This window comes from Myotis myotis, unplaced genomic scaffold, assembly GCF_014108235.1.
Source record: "Myotis myotis isolate mMyoMyo1 unplaced genomic scaffold, mMyoMyo1.p scaffold_m19_p_3, whole genome shotgun sequence".
Lineage (NCBI taxonomy): Eukaryota > Metazoa > Chordata > Mammalia > Chiroptera > Vespertilionidae > Myotis > Myotis myotis.
In genome coordinates this window covers 40,783,177-40,802,608 of record NW_023416335.1, presented here as the reverse complement: position 1 = coordinate 40,802,608, position 19,432 = coordinate 40,783,177, and the positions used below count along the sequence as shown (strand labels likewise).

The following is a 19,432-nucleotide window of genomic DNA, read 5'->3' as shown; positions in this document are numbered from 1 at the left end:
GCCGATTGCCCCTAACTGCCCTCCCCTGCTGGCCTGGTCACCCCTAACTGCCCTCCCCTGCTGGTCTGGTCACCCCAACTGCCCTCCTCTGCAGGCCTTGTCCCCCCCAACTGCCCTCCCCTGTAGACCAGGTCACCCCCAACTGCCTTCCCCTGCAGGCCTGGTTCCCCCCACCTGCCCTCCCTGCAGGCCTGTCCCCACTGCCTCTGCAGGCCTTGTCCCCCCCAACTGCCCTCGCTTGCAGGCCTGATCGCCCACAACTGCCCCCTCCCCTGCAGGCCATCTTGTGTCCACATGGGGGCAGCCATCTTGTGTGTTGGAGTGATGATCAATTTGCATATTATCTCTTTATTAGATAGGATGAAGACACCCTTATATTTAGCATTTTTCAAAACTTTTAAATGGAAAGGTATCACTTATTTCCTATTACGGTAAACTTTACACTTATAAATCAGTAATTATCATTTAATACTTAATATTCGTTTTCCACAAATTATAGTATAACTTCAAAAAGATATATGAAAAGAAATGTGGATGCAAAGCAATTTTTTTCTATATTTAGGTTAAATAGGCAAGAAAAGGCTTTGATAAAAAAGAGTAACAAGAGGAAGGGAAAAAAAGTTTAAAGAACCAATTCTGAAAAGAACTTTTAGAAGGACTCAATGTTTTTAACTCAGTAATTATGAAAACTTTTAGAAGGACCCAATGTATTTAACTCAGGAAATACTCTTTCAGTATTGTCCTACTTTTATACTACAATAAAAATAAAATACTAAACTTAGCATTATTGTACTTTAAATGACAGTTCTATGGAAGAAAAAAATGTTTGTGGCTTACTATAGGCAGTCTCCAATATGCCATAAGCAAAGTAGAATTTAAATATTTTCACACAAAAAAAGTACCTTATAGATAAGTACTCCACAAAAACTGATGAATGAATGAGTGAATGAACAGTAAAATAATAAATAAGACCATTTATGTTATGTCTCTTATTATTCTATTACTATTAAAGGCATTTATAAGCAACATAATTTTTAACTGGTGTGCATACATTTAGGAATATATGCTTTTTTAGTGAGAAACCTTAAGAGTCATTACTTACATGATTGATATGATATAACAACTAATAGAAGAGTATTTCTTTTGAGGGAAATATATGATCAATGATGTTGCCTAACAGCATTTGGCTACACAATGTTATACTAAAAAACAGTACAATATAGTGGTAAAGGAAGAATTTAGGCTCTAAAATGAGATAGACCTGCTTGTTTTAGGTATTTTTGATACGTGCTTAATTATTTTGTGTGTCCATTTCTTGAAGTTTCCTCATCTGGGAGAGTGGGATATCTATAGTATATGAATTTTAAAAAATTAGGATAATGCATATAAAGAGCCCATTACTATGCCAAACACATAGTATTGGCTAATATTTTTATCATCATCAATCACCATCATTAAATACTATGAGCATGGACAACTATCTTTTACTCAGGTTGATAGCATAACTAGTCTTCTAAAACTTCTTATAACATGAGTGTAATTCCCTTTCACATGATCAATTTTCTACATGTAATTTATTTGAAAGCCCCTGAAAATTCACTTATATAATCAGAGTGCAAATAACAAGAAATTAAATAACAGATTCTATTAACATTTTTGCTTTTGTCTAAATTGCTCCATACCCAGATGATTCATAAATTGCTATTTAACACCTACACTTTTGACTCTAAAATCCAGACCCCTATTTTAAATACCTTATTGGTTTTACCACTTGGAAATTTCAACAGCAGCATGTTGAAATTCTGATAGTCCCGCTTCATCTTTGCCCAAACCTGGTATTCTTTAGTCTTCTATTTTCAGCAAATACCACCACAAAATTGTCCCTCCAGTTGGGCAAACCATGAATATAGCTGTTGTTCTTGATATTTCCTTCTCCATCCCATTTCACATCCAACCTCTCACAAAGATCTTTTGTATTTTCTCTAAATAACCCACCCTCAAATTTATTCCAAACCCTCCTCAAATTTCAATTCAATCATCACTCTGGAGAAAGCCTCCCCTTTCGGTTCCCCTTTCCCTAGCCTCACCACACGAATTCAGATCTTCTTGGCATATACCCTTCATAATCTATGTATCTTGATTCGGCAGCACTTAAAATGGTACTTTCTATATTGGTTTTTGAAATTATTTCTGTTTATCTAAGATCCTTTGAAGAAAACATGGTTATCTGTTTTAATTCTTCATTTTATCTTCAGAATTTAGTATTTTTCAAAATGTCAGCTGGAACCCATGAATTAACAGTGAAGTCAGGTTAATGAGTAATGTGAATTTTTTTTCTAATGAAATATGGTAGAATAAAAGGAAGTTTTGTTGGAGTAGATAAAATGTAGTAAACATACATACTATATGCTAAAGATTTTTTTTTTGGTTTTGAGCATACTTATGTATTCAGACATTATACACTTTTGTATGAGTATCAATGTAAAATATATTCACTACTATGTAGGTCTCAGCTCAAAATTATGAAACCATGGATGTAGGGACATGGCTGAAACCTAGCAGACACTCAATGATTTGTGTTAAATCAATAAAAAAAAAAAGAAAGAAAAAGAAAAGGTACTGATCACTCTTTCTTTCTTGAACATGTGTTTTCTTAGCTTCTATAATGAACTCTTCCATTTCTCATCCTCCCGCCATGTCCTCCTCATGGGACCCACTGTCCACACGGAGACGAGCACCATAGCCCCCTTCCTTGTGCATTGATTTGGTCACTCCCCACTTTCAGTTAGCACCCCCTCCTTTCAAACAACTTGATGCTATGATTTTCAACTTTTAAAATCCTCTCCTTTTAGCTTAAGGACTTTATATTCACCCCACAGCTAGCCCTTGTCATCTGGATATGTCACAATCCCCTTTAAGTCAATCATTGTAATGCCAGTCTCATTATTTCTGGGCCCTATATTCAACACACAAACCTGCTCCCATGCTTTATATTCTCAGCTGGATATATTAATGCCATTTTTTAACTCCTTTATCTCCTAAATATTTGCCAAATCCAGCTCTCCTTTCTATGCCTCTACCATAGACATAGTTCAACCCCTCATTACACTACTTCAGTGATGTATTAATTAGGTTTTTTGTTCTTAGTCCATTCAAATCCCTTACACAGACACTACGAAGGTTAATTAAAAGTAAGCTGACTATGCATATTCTCTGTTTACAAGCCTTCAAAAGCACTCTGTCAGCTATAATTTCTAAATTATGGGTCCCTTGGAGTACATTTTGAAGGAAAAGAAAGTAGACTGGGGCTTGCCTACAGCTGGAGGAATTGGGAGAAATGAGGGAGACTGTTAACATGTACACTACAGGCAGTCCTCGGGTTACTTCAGTCTCAACGTACGTTGTTTCGTGGTTATGTCGCCATCTCCCATTTATTTATTAAAAAAAAATAAAGTTCCGTCATTTCGACGTATGTACATATGTGATTTATGTTTTTTATTATTTATTTACCACAAGTAAAAGTCAGGAATTATTATCTTTAAATTTATTTTTACTGTTTCACTTTATTACTGCTCTGTATGTGCTCCATGTGAGTGACGTAAGTCCTTATGTAGGTGGGTTCTGACTTACGGCTAAAATCGCGTTACATCTTGCCGTAGGAACGGATCTCTGACGTAACCCGAGGACCTACTGTACTTTCTCTTTGGAGTGATGAAAATACTCTAAATTAACTGTGGTGACAGTTAAAAATTCTGAAAATATACTAAAACCCATTGAATGATATACTTTAAATAGATAACCTGCATAGCATGTCAGTTGTATCTCAATAAGCTGTTAGAAAGTTTTAAAAGTTGATGACAGATGTGATGAAAGTTATGGATCACACAAAAAAACATGACCCCATGACCTACTAAAAATTACAAGTAATAAAAAAGTACAAGCTGAAAGGAGTTATTGTTCAATCCAAACTAAATTTTGGCCATAAAATATCTGCTTATGGGATGTCAGCACAGAAGCTGTTCTAAGCGAATAGTGAAACATGCAATAGTCAGTCTATTAAGATCCAAATTTTAAATAGAAGAAAACTAAAGGTTAGATGTGATTTCTCCTGACCTACTAGTTAGGATTTTTAATCAATGTTATAGATTCCATGAAATGTGATTTAATATAGATAAATCAGTGTACACTTTAAAAATGATTAGATAATACCAAATAACTACACTTCATATAATTTTAAGTCTTACAGACATAAAAAATATAATTTGGTTGATGGATAACATTTTTATTAAATATTTATTTCCATAAGAAGTAATGTAATAATTTATATTTACATCACAGTAATTATTACTTTCTATAAAATAATTTATATCATGTTATATAAAAGCTTCTTAAATAAAACAGAGATCATTTACCAAACTGCTATGTTAAAGTAAAATACTATACCTTGTAGTTCCCAGACTTTCAAAGGCATCATTTCTTTGCTACTCTCAATCAGGTATTTCTGGAATGCTGTCAGATTATCTCTGAGATCTGAATATCTTTCTCTGCATTAAAGTAGTAAGTAATGTTAATTATCACCACCTACTATAAATCACTATTTAAGCAGTATGCTTTCGAAATTAACTCTTCCAAATTAGTTATAAACTAATTGTTCATCATTAAAAGAATAAGTCATGATGCAACTATATCCACAGAACTTAAAAATAAATGAGGGAGATATATGTCTATTTTTTTTTTCAATATATAAACAAAACAAAACCTCTCTCAATTGTTAACATGCTAACATTACCTATAAGGGTCCCAAGGGTGAGGGCTGAATTATTAGTTTTTATGTTATATACTTTTTATTTTAACATTTTATAAATTAAAAGTATTGCTTTTACAGTTTAAAATAAAAAATATTTTATAAGGAAAAACATAAATGCTCCCTATACAATCTTAGAGCTTACACTATTTCTGAAAAGTTCCATGTATAAAATGTATAAAAAACATAAGATAATTTTGCCTAATATTAAATACATCTAGGTATTTTTAGAGAATGCCAAATAATAATGTAGTAGAATGACATTTTACTATACATACAATCTAAAGTATAATCTTCTATATCTCATGAAATCAAGACACAGTGCCATTTCAGATTTAAATAGAATTCCTTTAAAAAAATATTTTAGCGACCATCACAACTTATAAAATAATTTCAGGAGAAAAGAGAAATGAAGATATTAAAAAGTGAAATGAGAATAAATACACAGAACATATATTCAGAAATGCAGTAATCTTACAGATAACAACAAATAAATATACTACAGTGTCAATATCTTGCAATTTGATTAAAATGTAGGACCACATATTGAAAATGAATCAAGATTGACTATAACTGGTCTCATAATGAAAAAGCAACAAAATTTCAGAAAAAATCACCACAAATTACATTAACCCCTCATTTCTCAAAATTTTAAGTAATGGAGTAATATTAAGTTTGTAAGAGATATATTGTTCTTCATATTTAATCATAATCAATAATTTTCAATGCTAAATTTATTTATGTAACTCAGGTCAAAATACATTATTCATATAATACCTTAAAGAAAAAAATTACTTTTCCCTAAATCAGTTGAGTAATGGTATAAGAACTAACTTTGAGTATATCCTCTTAAAAAACTAATATCCCAGGATTCCAAAGGCTTTTTGGAGGATGCACAATTTATTCCCATAAAAAGTTACGTTTAGAAAAGAACAGAACTATGGATTCTGAGATGTTGAGACACAGCTGAAAATGAAATAAAAATGTTTTGTTATCTACTAAATAAATACCTTAATTAGAATAAATCCATTTTGCAAGATGCATTAACTTTTTAAGGCCACTAGTATACCACTTGGCCAATACAGTTTAGAGTTGTAACTCAGTCATCTGTATAAATTAGCATAGTCTCCAAAAATGTTCCCCTCACTCTATATAGTTATCTACTCACCAGAGTAGATAAGTGTCCTAAGTGTCCTTTATGTAATACTAAACATGAACTAAAGATATTAATAAAATCACTTTTTGTTTTCATTAATTTTGCCTTTATATTGGAATCATAAACTTTCCCTTCTTGGAAATAAGAGAAAATATAAAGCTACAATGATCCCCATTCATGAATATTCAGAGAGTACTCACCATCCTATTCCTTGTCTTCAATCAGTAATGCAGGAAAAAAAGGGGGGCACAATTTTAATTGTTCAAAGTTTACTTATACATGGATATGAAATTAAGATGAGACATTAAAAGCTTTTTTTTTTATATATATATATATTTTATTGATTTTTCACAGAGAAGAAGGGAGAGAGATAGAGAGTTAGAAACATCGATGAGAGAGAAACATCGATCAGCTGCCTCCTGCACATCTCCTACTGGGGATGTGCACGCAACCCAAGTACATGCCCTAGACCGGAATCGAACCCGGGACCTCTCAGTCCACAGGCCGACGCTCTATCCACTGAGCCAAACCGGTCTCGGCTAAACGCTTTTTAATATGGGAATCTGCAGCACAGAAATTTAGGGAAATAAATTTTCTCTTCTTTTGAGGAGTAAAAATTATGATTTTTTTCATGCTAAATGTGTATGTGTGTGTCCTCACCCGAGGATATTGTTCCATTGGTTTTTAGAGAGAGTGGCAGGGAGAGGAAAAGACACAGAGAAATATCGATCTGAGAGAAACACATCGATAGGTTGCCTCCTGCACGAGTCCTGACCAAGGCCTGGGCTGGGGAGGAGCTTGCAACCACGGTACGTGACCTTGACTAGAATCGAACCCGGGACCCTTTGGTCCACAGGCCGATGCTCTACCCACTGAGCCAAACCAGCTAGGGCTCATGCTAAATATTAACCATAATTTTTGTAACCTATTATATCTATAAAATATTCTATAAATTTTGATTTAGATTTTTTGCCAGAGATAACTTTGATCATTTTCAATTCCTATTGTCTAATCATACTTACACTCTTGAATTAGTGATTACTTTTCAATTTTGTGCTTTTTTTGTATTAACTGTGTATTACTTTTATAATAAATAAAAACAATTATATGTGTATTTTTAAAATGTGAAACATAAGCTAACAGAGCATATTGAATTAATTCCCATAAAAAGCACATGTAAGAGTATATTAATATAATTTTACTTCATTTCAGACTTACTTTAGTTTTCCAAAGAAAAATCCTTGAACTTCATTTGTTTCAATCTCACCTTCTACGGTGGTATTAGTCACAGCTATATTTGGGAAACAAAACCAAAATAAAATAAAAACACTCTCAGAATGGAAAAACAGTATGTAATCAAATATCAGGAGGCTTCAAAATGAAATTGAATGACATCTGTTTTACTTTGTTTCCTTCATGGATCAGCTTAATGATACCTGCACGTGCACATGCTTGCATTCCTGACTGTGCACTCTCTTTTTATTTATTGTTTTTAAATTGAATTTATTGGGGTGACACTGGTTCACAAAACCATGCAGGTTTAAAAAAATAAAATAAAATAAACCATACAGGTTTCAAATGTACAATTCCACAAAACCTCATCTGCACACTGTATCCTGTACCCATCGCCCAAAGCAATCTCTTTCTGTCCCAATTTATCCCTACTTTGCCCACCTCCACCTACTCCCACCCTCTTCCCCTCTGGCTATCATCACACTATGGTCTGATGTGTGATGAACTCAAGACACAGTGCCATTTCAGATTTAAATAGAATTTTTTCTATTTAAAATAGAAATTTTTTTCTATGTGTTGTATATATGTTTTTTTGCTTTATCTCTTCACCGTCTTTCATCCAGTCCTCCAACTCTTCTCCCCTGACAGCTCTCAGTCTGTTCCATGCATCCATGACTCTATTTCTATTTTGTTCACTAGTATTTGTTCATTAGATTCCACACATAAGATTTTTGCTTAATCCTTTCACCTTTTTCACCCAGCCCCAAACCCCTCCCCTCTGCCATCTGTCAGCCTATTGTCTGTTATCTATGAGTCTGTTACTATTTTGTTAGTTTCTTTGATTCATTAGATTCTACATATAAGTGAAATCATATAGTACTGTCTATTTTCTGGCTGGCTTATTTCACTTACATCAGGTCCTTCCATGCTGGTTTTCAGATTCTTTGTCTTTAATTTTTGCTATTTTAATTATTATGTGTCTTGGGGTGGGCCTCTTTGGGTCTATCTTGTTTGGGACTCCCTGCACCTCCCGGACTTGTGTCTTTTTCCTTCACCAGTTTAGAGAATTTTTCAGCCATTATTTCTTCAAATAGGTTTTTGATCCCTTGTTCTCTTTCTTCTTCTTCTGGTATCTCTATGATGCAAATGTTACGCTTCATGTTGTACCAAAGGTCCCTTAAACTATCCTCATTTCTAAAAATTCTTTTCCCTTTATTGTTGCTCTGATTGGGTGTTTGTTTCTCCTTGTCTTCCAAATTGCTGATTTGGTCTTCTGCTTCATGTAACCTACTATTTATTTCTTCTAGTGTATTCTTCATTTCAGATATTGTATTCTTCATTTCTAACTGGTTCTTTTTTGTGGTTTCTATGTTCTTTTTCATGCTGTTAAGTTCCCACTAAATTCTTTGAGCATACCTATAACCATTTTTTTCGAACTCCATATCTGGTAAATTGCTTGCCTCCAAATCATATAGTTTTTTTGTGTGGAGATTTCTCCAGCTCTTTCATTTGGGGCATGTTTCTTTGTCTCCCCATTTTTGTTGCCTCTTTGTGTTGTCCCTATGTATTAAGTCAATCTGCTATGTCTCTGTAGGGTGGCTTTAAGTAGTAGGTGTCCTGTAGGACCAATGGCGCACTTGCCTTGATCACATGAGCTGGGTGCTCCAGGAATGTCCCTTGTGCAGGGTATGTGAGCCTTCTGTTGTAATTGCATCTTGATTGCTGTTGGTCTGTTCATGTGTGGGAAGGACCCTCAGGCTGGTTGATTTTGAGGATTGACTCCAACCACAGTGTATGAGCTGCTGTGTAGGTGTTGATCACACAAAGCAGATTTTGCCTCAGTGTGGTCTGATGCCTCCTGAGATCTCCCTTTAGACATGTCACTTGTGGGGCCAACCAGAGCCTGTTCAGATGTCGTCTGCGTATATATCTGTTCCTGGGCCTCTTGGTAGGGAGCTGGTGTAGGTCAATGCCAGACGTTGCCTGTGAGTGGCCCTGGGCATCCTGTTTGAAGTTACAAAGCCAGTTTGTGGTTGCCTCTGCTGGGCATCCTGTTTGAAGTTACAAAGCCAGTTTGTGGTTGCCTCTGCTGGGCCTTGGTGTACATGAAAATGACCAAACTTCACACCAAGGCTGGCTTCCACCAGCACCAAGCCCAGGGACTGGTCAACAAAAGGCCCAAGGTCCCCTAGATCCGCCTCTGGTGGTACTCAAGTTACATAAGGAGGTTCTCAGTGAATCACCAGGTAGGCGTGAGTGGTGCTTACCAGATTGATACATGTTTGAGCATGGTGCCAGTCCTGGTTATGAGGCCACTCAGCCAAAGTCCTAGGGTATAACAAGTCTAGCTGTCCCCCTGATGGATGCCCACAAACCTATGTGGCGGGATGGGGTCACAGGGAGTTGTCAGGGTGAGGCCAGCAGAGTTTGTCAGTCCCAAACAAACTAAGGGAAGGCTCTGCACCACTCTGGTGTGGGAGAAAGAAAATGGTCCATGTCTTCGAACCACACAACTCAGCCTATTGCACATTTTGCCTGGAGCCTGAGCTTAGCAGGGTAGGGCCCCAGTGGGAGTCAGGAGGGTGGGGCCACCAGGAGCCCGGAAGGGGGATCTAGCAGATCTCCCATGCTAGGGAGGCCACCAAGCTCAGGTTCACAGGAAAGTGGGGGGCATGGCACTGGCTCCAAAGCCATACAACTCAGTCACTAATACCCCCTAAGTCTGCCTGGACAACTACACTCTGGCATGGGCAGTTGTATCTTCAGCAGGGTGCAAGCTCCAAAGGATGGGACCACTGGGAGTCTAATGGGTGGGGCTACTGCATTTCCCCAGGCTGATGCCATAAAGAGGAGAGTGCTGCACCCAAGAAAGATAGCATCCGCTATGTGGGTGAAGGACTCCACCAGAGTCCAGAATGAGATTTTGTGCACTCTCTTTTTAAATGGGCTTGATTTATTAAATAGTTAAGCATTAAAAAATGTTCTATTTTATAACCAGAATGATAAACCAAAGGGCCTGCAACAAATCTTGAATTGAGATCTTAAACCAGGAAAGAGATCCAAGCCCTAACAAATATAGTTCTTGCATATTTCTCATGCCTTTAAAAATAATCAAGAAATCTTTAGAAAAAAGTCATGGTCTCAAAATATAAAGATGTACTGTTTTATATTCCTATCCCTTACCCTCACTTCTTCTTTACTTACCAATACTGCAGTTTACAGTGTGGTGAGTGGTATATACATAAGGCATTTGGGATTATAAGAATTTGTGACTTCTTACAGCATAGGGTTGCTCTCTATCAGAGTCTGTCAGAGCTCATCAACTAAACTTCTCCTTTCTTACTCTTGTGAAGGTCTGGATCTCTAGAACTACAACTAAAAACCTTTGGTGCTTTGATGTAGTCTTCCTTTCCCTCCTTTTCGTTCATTCATTCATCAAGCAAATATATTGACTGGCTACTATGATGCCTAATGCCTAATGGGATAGACCCCAGAAATGGAGACACAAACTCCACTTGGTGGAAAAGGAGAGAGACAAATAAACAATTTTAATAGAGTGTGTGAATCTTTTCTGAAAGAAAGCACAAGCCCTATGGAATATAGGGAAGGAAAAACCTCTGACAAAACAGGAAGATAGGCAACCATCTCAGAGTTACTGACTGGCATATATCTGAAGAGATGAGCAGGCCTTAGATGTAATGAAAGAGGTGGGAGAACGGAGGAAGGTGTCAGCAGAAGGAACGGCATATGCAAAGAGATGAAAGTACTCTGTGGAGGCCATAAGGGCTTGGCATGGAGTCACACATGGATGTATCCAGGGAACATGAAGTTATTCTGTATAGTTTAGTGTTGCAGGATCAGATGATATAAATGAGAGAAGGCCGAGGGAGAGTGATAAGGCAGAAAGAAGCCAGTGTGTGAACAGCTTTCTTTGCTATGCTACCATGCTTAAATTCAGGAGGGAGGTTACAGGGAGCCACTAAGTGATTTTAACCAGTGAAGTCACAAAGTCAGATTTCCATGACAAGAAATCCAATCTGAAAGCACTGTGGAGACTAAACTGATTAATTTATTTTGGAGGTTGGGGGTTGAGGGTACTGAAGACCAAAGATCAGAGAGAAGGTCAGTTAGAAGCTGATACATGTACACAGAGGAAAAAAAGAACTGAACTAAAGGAGTGGCAACTAAAATGGAGAGACAATTTATTCCAAATCCTATATAATAAAAGCCTAATATGCTAAGTGTCTGACCATTTGTTTGACCATTTGACCAGTCGCTATGATGCGCACTGAGCAGCAGGGGGCAAACGCTCCCACTGATAGGTTAGCTTGTTGCTTCGGTCTGGCCGATCGGGACTGGGCAAGACAGGCCAGACATGTCCTGGAACCCTCCTTCAGTCCCTCCCCAGCCGGCCAACCTCCTGCGGTCCCTCCCTAGCCAGCCAGCCACGATCAGGACTGGGTAAGATAGGCCGGACACACCCTGAGCTCTCCCGTGGTCCCTCCCTGGCCCCAATCGTGCACCAGTGGGTTCCCTCAGCCTGACCTGTGCCTTCTTGCAATCCAGGTCCCCTCAGGGGATGTCAGAGAGCCGGTTTCAGGCCAATCCCCACAGGCCAGGCCAAGGGACCCCACTGGTGCACAAATCCATGCACCGGGCCTCTAGTATATATATAAAAGGGCGATGACAGAATTTAGTATGTAATTTGTAATATAGATAGTACATGTAATATAGATAATACATGTGATCACCTCACTTTTCATTATTTATTATGTTTTTATCTTGTATGTTTTTAGAGAGAGAAGAAGGGAGAGGGAGAGAAAAACAGTGATGAGAGAGAAACATTGATTAGTTGCCTCCTGCACGCCCCCTATTGGGGATTGAGCTCAAAAGCCCAGCATGTGCCCTGACCAGGAATCAAACCTTGCCTCCTGGTGCACGGGACAATGCTCAATCCACTGACCCACACCAGCCTGACATCACCTCACTTTTTAAAGAAAATTCTACAGGCTCAAGGACAGGTTGAAAATGCCTTATGTTACTATACTAGTATATGTTACATGTCTTAAAAAAGGAGTAGGCATTAAATAAAATGACTTAAATAAGATATTAAATTATAAAGCATTATAAAACTACTAGAGGCCCAGTGCACAAAAATTTGTGCACTCGGGGGGGAGAGGGGGTCCCTCAGCCTGGCCTGTGCCCTCTCACAGTCTGGGACCCCTCGGGAGATAACGACCTGCTGGCTTAGGCCTGCTCCCGGGTGGCAGAGGGCAGGCCTAATCCCTAGGTGCAGCCCCTGGTCGGGCTCAGAGCAGGACCGATTGGGGAATTGGGGTGCCGCCCCCTGTCATGCACAGAGCAGGGAGGACTGGGAGGTTGCGATACCACCCTCAGTCACACTCAGGGTAGGGCTGATTGGGGGGTTGGGGCACCGCCCTCTGTCACACTCAAGGCAGGGTTGATGGGGAGGTTGCGGCGCCACCCCCTGTCACACACAGAGCAGGGCCAATCAGGGGGTTGGGGAGCTCCCCCGTCACGCAAAGAGCAGGGTCAATCAGGGGGTTGGGGAGCTCCTCCCTGTCATGCACAGAGCAGGGCCCATCAGGGGGTTGGGGAGCTCCCCCCTGTGACGCACAGAGCAGGGCAGATCAGGGGGTTGGGACGCCGCCCTCTATCACCCACAAAGCAGGGCCAATCAGGGGGTTGGGGCGCCGCCACTGTCACACTCAGGGCAGGGCCGATGGGGAGGTTATGGCTCTACCCCATCACACACAGAGCAGGGCCCGTGGGGTGGGGGGGTTAGGGCGCCGCACCCTGTCACACACAGAGCCACAGGGCGATCAGGAGGTTGGGGAGCCCCCCTATCAGGCACAGAGCAGGGCTGATCAGGGGGTTGGGGCGCCTTCCCCTGTCAGGAACAGAGCAGGGTCGATAGGGAGGTTGTGGCCCCGCCCCCTGTCACACACAGAGCCACAGGCGATCAGGGGGTTTGGGCGCTGCCCCCGTCACACTGATCCCGGTGCCGGGAGACCTTGCGGCTCTGCTGATTCCGGTGCTGGGAGGCATATTACCCTTTTACTATATAGAATAGAGGCCTGGTGCATGGGTGGGGGCTGGCTGGTTTCCCCTGAAGGGTGTCCCAGAGCAGGGTGGGGGTCCCCACTGGGGTGCCTGGCCAGCCTGGATGAGGGGATGATGGCTGTTTGCAGCTGGTCACACACCCTTCAGGGTGGGGGTCCCCACTGGGGTGCCTGGCCAGTCTGGGTGAGGGGCTGAGGGCTGTTTTCAGGCTGGGACTGAAGCCCCCAACTGTTCCTTTTTTTCTTTTTTTCTTTTTTATTCTGAGCCAGCTTTAGCTCTGAGGCTCCAGCTCTTAGGCCTCCGCTCCTGAAAGCAGGTATCTGGTTTGTTTAGGTTCTACAATCGAAACTCTGTATCAACTCCAGGTCTGAGATCCCGGCTAGCTGAAAGCTGGTTTCTGGGGTTTTGTTTAGCTTCTATTTTTGTAACTATGTTTCAAACTGCCAGCTCAGAGGCCTGCAGCGGCAGGCAGGGAACGGGGAACGTTGGAGTCCTCCATCACTGAAGCAAGCAAGCCTCATGTTAGTTTCAAGCTGTCTGGCTGCCTGCCGCCATCTTGGCTGGCAGTTAATTTGCATATCACCCTGATTAGCCAATGGGAAGGGTAGCGGTCATATGCCAATTACCATGTTTCTCTTTTATTAGATAGGATATGTAACTATATAGAAATGTATAAAATCTGAATATTATTTCTACTATACTTTTCCAGCAACTCTTTAACTAACAAGACTTAAATCACAGTAATACAGATCTTTATTGGAAACACATTCAGTAGGAGCAGCCAGAGCTAAGTCTACAATCAGGGCAGGGTTTGCAGGACCAGATCCTGAACAGAGAAACAAAGTTGAAGCAGAAGCCACATCTGAGAGCATATAAAAGAATTTAAAACTCTTAACCAAGAATCAGATATAAATTTCTGAAGAATTAGGTAATAAAATATTTTCATAAGTATATGAAACTTCTTTGGTCTCCAGAGTCCTTCATCTAGAGCAGCGGTTTTCAACCTATGGGTCGCGACCCCTTTGGGGGTCGACCGACCCTTTCACAGGGGTCGCCGAAGACCATCTATGAAAACACATATATAATTACATATTGTTTTTGTGATTAATCACTATGCTTTAATTATGTTCAATTGGTAACAATGCAAATACATCCTGCATATCAGATATTTACATTACGATTCATAACAGTAGCAAAATTACAGTTATGAAGTAGCAACGAAAATAATTTTATGGTTGGGGGTCACCACAACATGAGGAACTGTATTAAAAGGTCACGGCATTAGGAAGGTTGAGAACCACTGGTCTAAAGCATTCATTTAGTACCCAGGACTACAAGCAGATTAGTTTGTAGGTCAAAAATATAACCAAGTTACTTCATCTAAACAAACATCCCCCACCCCACTTCAAGAAAGAAAATAAAAACGCCATCAACCTAACTTCATTATAAATAAACGAGAGGCCTGGAGCATGAAATTCGTGCATGGGTGCGGTCCCTAGGCCTGACCAGTGATCAAAGTGCAAGCATCTGGTGTGGAAGGGCAGGTCCCAGCTGACCTCTGGGCCCCCGGGGTCTCCAGGCAGCCCCCTCTGCCTAAGTCATGGCGCCTGAGTCCCTATGTGGAGATACGGTGAGTACAACTGCGAACCGGGGTGCAGCGTGGGCCTCTGGGACACTTAGTGGCACTGCACAGAAGCCAGGGGGGCAGTGCGCTCCCTCCTGACCGGCCTTGCAGACCGGCTTCTGCATGAGCCCACAGGGAGCCTCACCAGCCCCTGTGGTCCCGGTGGCTGCGGCCTGGCTCACCTGGAAGAGGCCGTGCGGGGTGCAGGGTGGGCTCCTCACGGGCTCCCAGAACCTGAGCACGGGGGGCTTCCCCGGCACACAAGCCCTGGCGTCCCTGGGGAGGGTAGCAGGGGGAGTGAGAGCGAGCTTGGCAGACACCCCGCATTCTCACCACACCTCCATCCCCATCACCCCCGCCCCCAGGTAGCCGGCGAGTGGCACAGTGCATAGCCGACGCCCACCATATTCTGTGCCACCCCCTGGTGGTCAGCACACGTCATCGTGAGCGGTCAAACTCCCAGTCGAGGGGACAATTTGCACATTAGGCTTTTATTATATAGAATACTTCAGACAAACACTCCTAAGGCAAATGAATTACCGATGAGTTTCAGATTTACTGAGCTATTGATCGCCTTTGATCTCTTAGACCCCTCACCCTCACCCTGGTGGGTGGCTGGGCACATCAGGCCAGGCAGTGCTCCTGGGCCAGTCACCTGGAGCCATAAGCATTTCTGTCTAATGCCTCAGTGTACCTTATATTCTCATTTTGAAATATGTTTCTAAAAATGGTTGGTAAGCCCTAAACGGTTTGGCTCAGTGGATAGAGCGCTGGCCTGCGGACTCAAGGGTCCCGGGTTTGATACCAGTCAAGGGCATGTACCTTGGTTGCAGGCACATCCCCAGTGGGAGGTGTGCAGGAGGCAGCTGATCGATGTTTCTCTCTTATTGATGTTTCTAACTCTCTATCTCTCTCCCTTCCTCTCTGTAAAAAATCAATAAAAATATATTTTAAAAAATTCAAAATAAAAATAAAAATGGTTGGTAAGCCATTGGGTATAAGCAAAACTTCAAACTCAAAAAAATATGTCTACCCCGTCAATAGCCTCTTTTAACATGAGTAGAATTTTAGTTATGAAAATTTTTTAAAAACAAAAGGATATAAACCTCCAAATTTTCATTCTACTCAAATACAGAGAGAAAACTTACTTTTAACTTGAGTATCATCCAGTGTTTTGTATTCTGTACTCTTAATTGCTAACTCCACACCATATCCAGATAAGTACATTTTCCGTGAGGTTGGTTTCTGTTCAAACACATTGATTTAAAAAAAGAGAGAGAGAGAGAGAGAAAATACTTACTCAAATATCTTCTTTTCATTTCAGTATAACTGTGTATTAGGATATTAGGGTAAATTACTAATAAAAAAGTATTTAAATCTCTGTAAAATTACTTGGGGGATATTTACACTCTCTCTAACCAGTCTATCAAGGAACAAAAATTTGGTTGATGACAACTTCTTTACTTTCTAAAAACTTTGTCATGACTCTACTGTTTTAATTTCTCTTTTATGATGAAAATATATCTTATATTTTCTTATTTTACCCTGGTACCTTTCCCATCTTTCCCATGAGTTAATTAACAAGGATCTAATACAATCAAGTTTCAATAAAACTGTCCTGCTTTTGGGAACCACACAAGATTTGCTAAATCAGCAAATGGCATTCACCTGCTAGTTTTCTAGATGTAGAACAACTAGATCAGTGGTTCTCAACCTTCCTAATGCCACGACCCTTTAATACAGTTCCTCATGTTGAGGTGACCCCCAACCATAAAATTATTTTCGTTGCTACTTCATAACTGTAATTTTGCTACTGTTATGAATCGTAATGTAAATATCTGATATGCAGGATGTATTTGCATTGTTACCAATTGAACATAATTAAAGCATAGTGATTAATCACAAAAACAATATGTAATTATATATGTGTTTTCATAGATGGTCTTCGGCGACCCCTGTGAAAGGTTCGTTCGACCCCCAAAGGGGTCACGACCCACAGGTTGAGAACCACTGAAATAGAGTGTTGCCAAAAGCAAATATTGGAAAGTAGAGACAAAGGAGACAAAAAAACTCAGTGCCTTGAACAGCCTGATTAAATTTTTCCCCATTGTTTTTCAATGACTAAAATATACCAAATGTCACAAATTTATATCTATTCTTGCAATAAAGGGTAACAATTGCCTAAAACTGAGTTATCTGAAGAATTTATAATCAGAATTTTGGTATCTCATATCCCCCTTCCAGTAAAGGACAAATATTAAATGTACTTTATCAAGGAAGAGAAGTCACCATCTTTTGTCTAAAAGTAAGCAAGCTGAATGAATATATATAATATTGTTGAAGATGTCTAAGTTTCTTTATAGCTTCCGGACTGAAATTCTTATCAGTTGTGCTACAATCATTATAATTTGGCATATTCTTTCAAAGGTTAGGAAACCATTTTAACCTAGCACTCAGTAAAGTTCCTTGAAAATGCTCTGTCTTTGCTTAATTCAGGTTTGCAGAGGGGTAATTTGCAACCCTAAACATGACAGAGGAAGAGGCAGAAATCAGAGGAGAGGAGAATCTTAAGAGCATACTACTATCCTTTTCATTCTCTTCTTTCCCCTCTAAACTTCTTCCCCAGTTTTAAAAATAGTAAATATATTATCAGAGTGACTATTCCTGGACTTTTCTATTTCAAAATAAGATGATGTAAGAATTAGTTTCAGATATGCAGACAAGTATCTAATACTGCTGCCTACACTAAAATTTTATTTGCTAATTTTTCAGGCATATGCTATAATGAAAGATAGCATGAGAAAACTAGGTTATTTATAATTATAGTAATCTGACAAAGTTGAAAATCTTTTAAAGTCTTTTCAATTTTACACAGCTCAATTTAAAAATACATTGTGACTATCCACTCACAAAGACAATCAGTAGGTAGCTAAGTGAACCAAAGCTCTAAGTCCACATATTTTGTTATAGTTCATAAAAGAAATGTAATTGCACATAACCAATTCCCATTATCAGTTCTGGACTGTTATTAGTTCCTCAGTTATAAAGATAAATGTTTATTAAATCCATATTTACTTTCTCCATATGAAAATGTATTAATATAAAATTTGAATTATAGTTTAATAAATTCAGATTTGCAAACCAAAAATGCTCATAGGCTGAATCAACTGGTGAAAAAAAAATCTGTATTCTTCTATTTCTTCTTTCCCCACAAAAAGGTATATGTTCAGAAAGTATCATAGGTCTATTTTTAACCTATGTGGTTCCCCTTGTGGTTCCCCAACATGTAAAATTACATGTTGATTAGATTGACAATATAACTATTTTGATTGCACAATATGTCACTCATTAAATAGAAGGCTATAATTTGATGTTACAAAGTGCCCAGAGAGTTCCAATATGATAAAGTAGCCAGTATGATTTTGCAGAAGTATACTTAATAGTCATATTCTCCAAAGAATAACTAGGGACACTGATTCTCAATAGATGAGTATACCTTCTGGGGCCATATTAGAATCACTTGGGAGACATTGTTTTAAAAAGATAAATATGTTCATCTTTTTCAATCTCCTAATTTCATTCCTATCCTGATATAATTGACATATAACACTATCTGAGTAAGTTATACAACATAATGTTTTGATATATGTATATGTATATTATGAAATGATCACCACATTAAGTTTAGTTAACATCCATCCCCACATACAGTTTTTTTTTATTGTGATGAGAACTTTTAAGATCTACTCTCTTAGCAACTTTCCAACATACAATATATTATTGTTAACTATAGTCACCATGCTGTACATTGCATTCCCAGAATTTGTTTCCCTTATAACTGGCAATTACTTGGATTTGACACAAAAAATAAAGGCAATAAAAGCAAAAGTACACAAGGGGAACCACATCAAACTAAAAATCCTTTGCAGAGCAAAGGAAACTAACAAAATAAGGCAACCTATGCAATAGGGACAAATATTTGCAAATCACATATCTGATAAGGGGTTAATATCCAAAATATATAAGGAACTCATGCAACTCAATAGCAAAACAAACAAATAGAAACCCCAGTCCAATTCAGACAAAGAACCTAAATAGAAATTTTTCTAAAGGAAACACGCAAATAGCCAACAGGTACATGAAAAAATGCTCAACATCACTAGTTATCAGGAAAATGTAAATCAAAACTACAATGAGATATCACAATAGCTGTTCGAATGGTTGTTATTAAAAAAAGAGATAAGTTTTGGTGAGGATGTGGAGCAAAGGGAACGCTTGTGCACTGTTGGGAATAGAAATTGCTGTTGGCAGTATAGAGAAGAGTATAATGGCTCCTCAAACAATTAAAAATAGAGCTAAATAGAACTCTCATATACTCCAGCAATTCTACTTGTGAGTATATATCACAAGGAAGTGAAAGCACTAGCTAGGACAGATATACTATGCAACCCCATGTTTATTGCAGCATTACTTAAAATAGCCAAATATGTGAACAATCTATCCATCAATGGATGAATGTATAAAGAAAATG

The 19,432-nt window shown here is 39.2% G+C and overlaps 1 protein-coding gene across 1 annotated transcript in view; it reads right to left on the bottom strand.

Moving 5' to 3' along the window:
- Nucleotides 1-19,432, bottom strand: part of UGGT2 (UDP-glucose glycoprotein glucosyltransferase 2) — a 200,588-nt gene that overhangs the window by 145,305 nt on the left and 35,851 nt on the right. The window contains exons 6-8 of the mRNA XM_036299573.1: nucleotides 16,050-16,146; nucleotides 7,179-7,251; nucleotides 4,444-4,544 (exon numbers count right to left, since the gene is read on the bottom strand). Of these exons, the coding sequence (XP_036155466.1) occupies nucleotides 4,444-4,544; nucleotides 7,179-7,251; nucleotides 16,050-16,146 (271 nt within the window). The remainder of the gene's footprint in view (nucleotides 1-4,443; nucleotides 4,545-7,178; nucleotides 7,252-16,049; nucleotides 16,147-19,432) is intronic.